At 42.4% G+C, this 7183-nt stretch overlaps 1 protein-coding gene across 1 annotated transcript; it reads left to right on the forward strand.

Annotated features, from left to right (window-relative positions):
* The first annotated feature begins 4237 nt into the window (after positions 1 to 4237).
* LOC143616484 (L-ascorbate oxidase homolog) lies at positions 4238 to 6028 on the forward strand. The gene is made up of 5 exons (XM_077089301.1): positions 4238 to 4275; positions 4369 to 4468; positions 4555 to 4900; positions 4981 to 5511; positions 5600 to 6028. Exons 2-4 carry the CDS (start codon positions 4408 to 4410, stop codon positions 5348 to 5350), a joined length of 777 nt encoding a protein of 258 aa, XP_076945416.1. The 5' UTR covers positions 4238 to 4275; positions 4369 to 4407; the 3' UTR covers positions 5351 to 5511; positions 5600 to 6028.
* The last annotated feature ends 1155 nt before the right edge of the window (positions 6029 to 7183 follow it).

Consider the following 7183-nt stretch of genomic DNA (forward strand, 5'->3'; position numbering starts at 1 on the left):
CATCTCTCTGAGCATGGTGGGTCCTGCGGAACCAGTTGGTCTTTGCGCAGACGTCCCTCTTCAAGGTGAGTCTTGCGGGTCCAACTGGGCTCTGCTGGGACCTACCTCTTCAAGTCCCCCCAGTCCAATGTTCTTCTCATGAATTGTTAATAAGTGAGGTGAACTTTTGGACTTAAGCAAAGGGTTTTGAAAAGGGTTTTTAGTTTTAAGGTTTTCCGTGGGGATTCTTCCTGCGGTTTTCCTAATGTCACGTGCAGAAATTCCCGACTTTTCTGCTTGATCTTTGGGTATGATGCGGGTAGGTGTGTAACCTCCTCGCAAGTCAGGATCGTTGAGTTTCACTTGTGTAGATTCTCCACGAGGTTTTGGTAGTTTTAGACATAGTGATCAATTATGTTAAACAACCAATTCCATCTTGGAGCTTCAAACAATCTAGTTCTCAACGTTCCCGCTATGCGGGGATGTTATTTCCCTTTCCACAAGCATGGCCCAGAAGATCCTTCTTGGTTTTAATTCCCTGCAAGTGCTAAGTATGTGAAGGGTTTCGCCTTGACACTGTACCCGCACTTGTCTTACGGTTTCTTGGTTACCAAGGTATTCTTGGTTTCAATTCCCTGCAGGTGCTAAGTATGTGAAGGGTTTCGCCTTGACACTGTACCCGCTCTTGTCTTACGGTTTCTTGGTTACCAAGGTAAGGGGGTATAGTCCCTCTTATTTTTGAATCTTTGAATCTTTTTGACTTGCTTTATAAACGTTATATGACTTGCTCATGCATATTATAGTTTAATTTGGCACTTGTTTTGCCTCATAAACAATATATGATTCGCTCGTGCATACTTTAGTTTAACTTAGCAATTTTCCAAGTGTTTTGGATAAGTTAACCTTTCGACGCGTGGTTATCAATAGGTTAGTGTTCAGTTTCCTCTATCATGATTGTGCTGGTAGGACCGTCACTTTCATTTAGTGGGATGACCAATCTTCACCTATAACTGACCTGCGTGAAGGTTTTCCTCATCTTTTCCTTAGAAATTTTTTCCGTTTTGTGTTTATGCGGGTTTTTCCGCCTTCCACACGCAACGACTTACTTCCCCACTTATTTATGCGGTGAATACCGGCATATCAGTGTTTTGAATAAGTTAACCTTTCGACGCGTGGTTGTCAATAGGTTAATGTTCAGTTTCCTCTATTATGATTGTGCGGGTAGGACCGTCACTTTCATTTAGTGGGATGACCAAACTTCACCTATAACTGACCTGCGTGAAGTTTTTCCTCATCTTTTCCTTAAAAATTTTTGCCGTTTTTTGTGTTTATGCGGGTTTTGCCGCCTTCCACACGCAACGACTTACTTCCCCACTTATTTATGCGGTGAATACCGGCATATCAGTGTGGTCAGATCATAAGTATAAATGTAAGACCATCAGCGTCAATGTGATTTGGAGAATCATTTCTATTAGAAGTGGCTCTAGGCCTTTTCTTTACAAGTTTGGAATTGATCTACATGCAGCCTGTGTAATTGAGCTCCCTTCCATGTTCTTGGGATGGGGGTGTCATCGAGCCTTTCGAGCCGATATGCACCTGGTTCGGAATCTCGTTGTTTACGCAGTATGTAGTCTCCAACATTGAAGCTGCAGTTTCATCCGTGTTTTCCCCAACTGGGGTTCTACACGCATTAGCCTGCTTAGCGTCCATTACGCCACGAGGTGAGTGAGTTTCCCATTTCTGACGAATGCTTCGACGACGTCCTTCAAGGCTACGCATTCCTCCGTGGTGTGGCCTTTTGTCCTGTGGAAGTCACAGGATTTGCTTTGATCAGCGTTTGGACGCTGTCGGATTATTGGAGCCTCTGGCCATGGGAGCCTCTCGGTGGCAAATATCTCGGTGACGCTTTTGGTGAGTGGCGTCCATCTGGAGTTCCGGTTCGACGACTGCATGTTATCCTTTCCGCCTAACCGAGGGTGCGAGCCGGATGAGGTGCCAAAGTTTACCCTTGACTGCCAAATACCAAGCTTCCTCTTTTTGTTTTGTCGGGCGGTAAGGACGTTGTTTTCTCTTGTTTTTTGAGTGTAGAGGTTTGTACTCTGGGGAAGATCTCTACCCAGTTGCTTTTCCGTTTCCGCGAAGCGTTTAGCTGCTGTCATGATGGCATCCCACGTGGATGGCATGCCATCTTTACCCGTTAAGGTGCGGATGAGCTCTGGGTCTTCCGCGCCCTGGATGAAAGCAGCGCGGACAAGATCTTCGCTAATAGTGCCCAGACTTAGCTTCTTTGAATTGAAGCGCGTGATGAAGTCTAGTAAAGACTCATCTTCCTCTCGGATGCAGTTGAGGATCGTCCATTGCTCTTCGGTATACTTTCTTTGTTGACTGAAGTGTTGGCTGAACTTTTGCTGGATGTCTGCCCAATCGTAGATGTGGTGGACCGGTAGACGGTCGAACCACGCTCTGGCTGCCCCAACAAGCGTCATTTGGAACATGTAACACCACGTGGGTTCCGTCCAATTGCTGACGGTTGCCCCCGCTATGAATCTGTTCAAATGATCGGCTGGGTCAGATATACCATCATATGTGCCTATGTTGGACATTTGTTTGGCACTTTTCGGGGCAATTGCTTCCGCAATGTCCTTTCAAATTTGGACGTTCCCGCATTTGCAACAGTTGGTCTGAAGGTTTTAGAGAAGTCACGTGGGTTTCCACCCGCGTTTTTTGGTTTAAAGGTTTCTCCAAAATTTCTTCTGTGGAAATCTGCTTGTTTACGCTTCCCTTTCACCCTATGGCGCGAGTTTGCGTCACTGTCAGATTCTTCCCAATCTTTATCATACTCGCACTCATTACTCATGTTGAGCTGTTGTCGAGTGCTTTCGAATTCGTCAGCCTGTAGGAGTGAACGTAAGCGTTCATCCAACTCAGCTTGGAATTCCTTCTGACGTGCTTCCGCCCACGCCTTAACTTGATCAAGTGTTTGGCGGGGGAGCCTCGTCTGTTGTCTCTCCAACTGGGTATTGGTGATTTCCAGGGGAGGATTATTTACTGCACTTGCCCCGGCTTGGGTAACCGGGGTAGTGTTCGTAAAAATTGTGTACTCACCGGTGTTCCCCCCAGTAGCTGTGGTTGTGGTTACCGGAGTTTCTTGGTCACTCGTTGGCTTTGGCACCGGAGTAACCTTAACCATCTTTCCAGAGGTTTTGAAAAAACTGAAAAAGAATTAGTTCTAGCTTTTATGCACGGATGGCGCCAATGAAGAAACACTAAGTGACCCCGGCAGATTACGAATAATCTTAGGGTCAAGTAGATGTTTCCCACGAGGGTTAGTTCCGGCAAAGATGGTTGTTCTTCTGATGACCTGCAAAACAGACACCGTGAGCTCGTCACTGAGAAGAGGGGGTACCTCCTTGTGACCACCCTCCGGCGTGAGAATCAGACTAGATTGCTCTGAATATAAATGTATATTAAGAGAAATAGCTAGAGCAGATAAGATATGTGATGGTATAAGATAGTATATGATGTGATAAGATGTGATACCGTTCCAAGGTGTTGGAGTATTTATAGCCGAAGGTAGGTTTCCAAGCAGGTACAGCCAGCTGTATAATATTCCTTTTCTACCAACTGTGGGCTACGCACGTGCCATGCTGGCGGTTGGTGGGTAGGCAGCGGCTGATAGTGACATGGCCGGCTGTGTACTATTCATTTTCCACCAACTGCAGGCTATGTACGTGCCACGATGAGGGTTGGTGAGTAGGCAGCGGCTGATAGTGACATTAAGTACTAGAGCGTGCTGCTCGTCGTACTGTTGTCAGTGAGCTGTCACCCTGTGATTGGTTCATGGGCTGCTTTGGTCAGATCTTGTCTATTTTGTCCATACCTTGGCAGGTATAGTACAAAAGATCCTCCAGAAGCGTACGGATTTGCTCATTTGGGCGGGAGTATTCCCGCCTTGCTCATTCCTTCTTCAGGTGACATTACTGAATTATTGAGAGTTAGTGCCTTGTGCGTGTAGCCTTGCTATTAGTGCGGGTAGCCTTCCCAGATGGCTTGTATCCGTAGCTTTGGGAACAGGCGGGGTACTTCACCATTAGGAGGCTTTTCATGCGGGAACAGCTTGCGTACTGCGCGTAAGGTCTTCATCTCTCTGAGCATGGTGGGTCCTGCGGAACCAGTTGGTCTTTGCACAGACGTCCCTCTTCAAGGTGAGTCTTGCGGGTCCAACTGGGCTCTGCTGGGACCTACCTCTTCAAGTTCACTTTACTCATCAGTGACTGGTGGAAATCGGATCACAAGGTTTTTATTCGTCTCCTTGTTCTTATTACATAAATATAAGGTGTATTGTATACAATTACAAACAATTAATTCAGTTTCTTTTTTATTAATCAGGTTCTATCTCAAACTCTAGATTCTGGGAAACCGCTTCCTATGGCTGACGGTCTTCTTATCAACGGACGTGTTTCTTCAACCTCTTTTACTGCTCAAGGAGGTATTATATACACACACATATATATTCACTTATGTATACATTGTAAAAATATTGTGTATGATGTTGGCTCTTTGATTGTGTTTCAGGTCAATTATACATGTTTAGGGTGTCGAATGCGGCGTTGACCACTTCGGTTAATTTTAGGATCCAAAACCATACACTGACACTAGTCGAGACAGAAGGATCACACACTTTGCAAGAATCATATGAATCATTTAACCTTCATGTCGGTCAATCTGCTTCTTTCTTGGTCAAACTTAATGCTCCTGTAAAAGACTATTTCATCGTTGCTTCAACTCGTTTTACCAAGCCGACTCTTACTGCTACTGGAATCCTTCATTATGCTGGTTCTCAATCAAAAGCTTCTTTGCCACTTCCTGTTGGTCCCACTTATCATATCCACTGGTCAATGAAGCAGGCAAGAACAATCAGGTATAACATATAAACATTTGAGTCTATTTAAGTTCTATGATCACAGATTTACTATTTTACCCTTTTCGTGTTATTTTTAGATGGAACTTGACAGCAAATGCAGCTAGACCAAACCCTCAAGGTTCATATCATTATGGTACAATCCCAGTAACAAGAACAATTGTGTTGGCCAATTTGGAAGTTAATATTAATGGCAAGCTTAGGTATGCTGTGAATCAGGTGTCGTATGTTAACCCGACAACCCCATTAAAGATTGCTGATTATTATAACATTCCTGGAGTCTTTAATGCAAACTCACTTAAAGATACACCCCCTTCATTCCCTCCAATTTTTGGTGTCTCGGTTCTTAGCTTCACTCTTCATGATTATGCAGAAATCGTCTTCCAAAACAACGAGAACACCATTCAGTCATGGCATCTTGATGGTTACGATTTCTGGACCGTTGGGTAAGTTTCCTTTTTAGTTTTATTTTATTTTGTTGTTTTTTTAAATATCAACTGAAATCGTAAGATAATAATTTTCAAATTGTAGGTATGTTTCGGGTGTGGAACACCACACTTAGGAGGAGATTCTATAATTTGAATGATGCTACAACAAGAAACACTGTTCAGGTGAGATAGATTTTATGGGTCATTTAAATTTTTGATTTTTCATATAAAAGATAGAATCTTGAACAAATTGTTTGTGATTTTTTGACAGGTGTATCCAAAGTCATGGAGTTCAATATTGGTTTCTCTAGATAACAAGGGTATATGGAATCTGAGGTCTGCAATCTGGCCAAGGCGATACATGGGACAAGGGTTGTATATTCGCGTATGGAATGATGAAAAGAGTTACCGCACAGAATACGAAATCCCAGAAAATGCATTAAGATGTGGTTTGGCACCACCCAAGTAGGGAATCTTGAAGAATTATTGTTGAATGTAGCTTTGTGTTATTTGTAAGTTATTGTCATATTTAGGCGGTTACGAGGGTGTAATCGCGTTTAAGAAGAGGAAAGAACTTGATTTTCAGTATCCTTTGTAGTGTTTGATATTCTTATTCTTATTGTGTAATAAATACCTATGCCTTTTAATTTTTGTAACTAGAATGATAGACTATAGGCATCATGTTTTTATTTTTAATTTGTTGGACATTTATGCAATGGTCTGATTTTTCTTTAATTTGTAGGGTTGATTGAGTGATACAGACTGGACCATATAGTTTAAAGCCATAAGATTTAAGATATAAATTAGAATTGGGCAAAAAAAACTTGGTTCCAGACCTGATCTGGTGTACTTGACCCGAAACCGGACCTGGTCCTACCCGAACGTGGGTACGAACCAGGTTGAGGTTCTTCAGAAAAATCGTTCTCGGACCCGCTGAACGGTTCCATCTCTACCCGGTCAAAACCAAGCCCTAACCCTGTCGAAACCAGATTAAAACCTGGCAAACTTGGTCAAAATCCGACCATACCCCAGAACCGGTTCCTACCCGACCTGGTTCGTGACTTTTGTTGACTATACCGGAAATCGGTTCATACCCAATTTCAGTTTCTAAAATACCCGATTTTTGCATCTCTAAATAGACCAATTGTTTGGCTCGAGCTGGCTAGTAGCTTAAAATTTTGGCTCGTTTTTCTCATATATTTTTCCACAATCTTGTCAACTTAATTATATTTAAAGTTAAATACTACATGCTCAGATTATACAATACCAATATATCAATTAGCGATAATATCTATATCATGACAGGTATTAGTAATTTCAGTTTCAAATGTAAAAGCACTATGGGTCTGTTGGAGTACTTTAAACATCACAAATCCTACCTTACCACTTCATTTATTTTCTCCATCAACTACTACTTTAAAATAAGGATGGGATCGGTACCCCGAAAATCACAAATTCTTGTTACCAGTACCGAAATTTCAGCTCGGTACCGGGACGATACCAGTATTTTAGGTAAAATTTGGAAAATACCGGTACCGGTATCGTACCGATACCGAAACTTAAAACTTTGGTACTGATGCGATACCAATGGTACCAAATCAGTACCGATTTCGGTACCGGTACCGAATTTACTCATCCCCTACTTTAAACTACACCTGAATATCATCTTTTGTGACGTCACTCTTCTCTCAAGTATCCTAGACCATGTTTCACGTTAAAACATAAAATAAAATAAAATAAAATAAAATAAAATACTAGATTCATTAAAATATAAAAAAAATACTAACTATTTAAAAAATAAATAATTCTCAACATCCAGAAAGCTGGTGTCGGGATCATCACGTCGCACCAGTTG

Source organism: Bidens hawaiensis, unplaced genomic scaffold (genome assembly GCF_021521415.1).
Source record: "Bidens hawaiensis isolate Kalapana, Puna unplaced genomic scaffold, B.hawaiensis_p1.1 tig00047569_1, whole genome shotgun sequence".
NCBI classification, from domain to species: Eukaryota; Viridiplantae; Streptophyta; class Magnoliopsida; order Asterales; family Asteraceae; genus Bidens; species Bidens hawaiensis.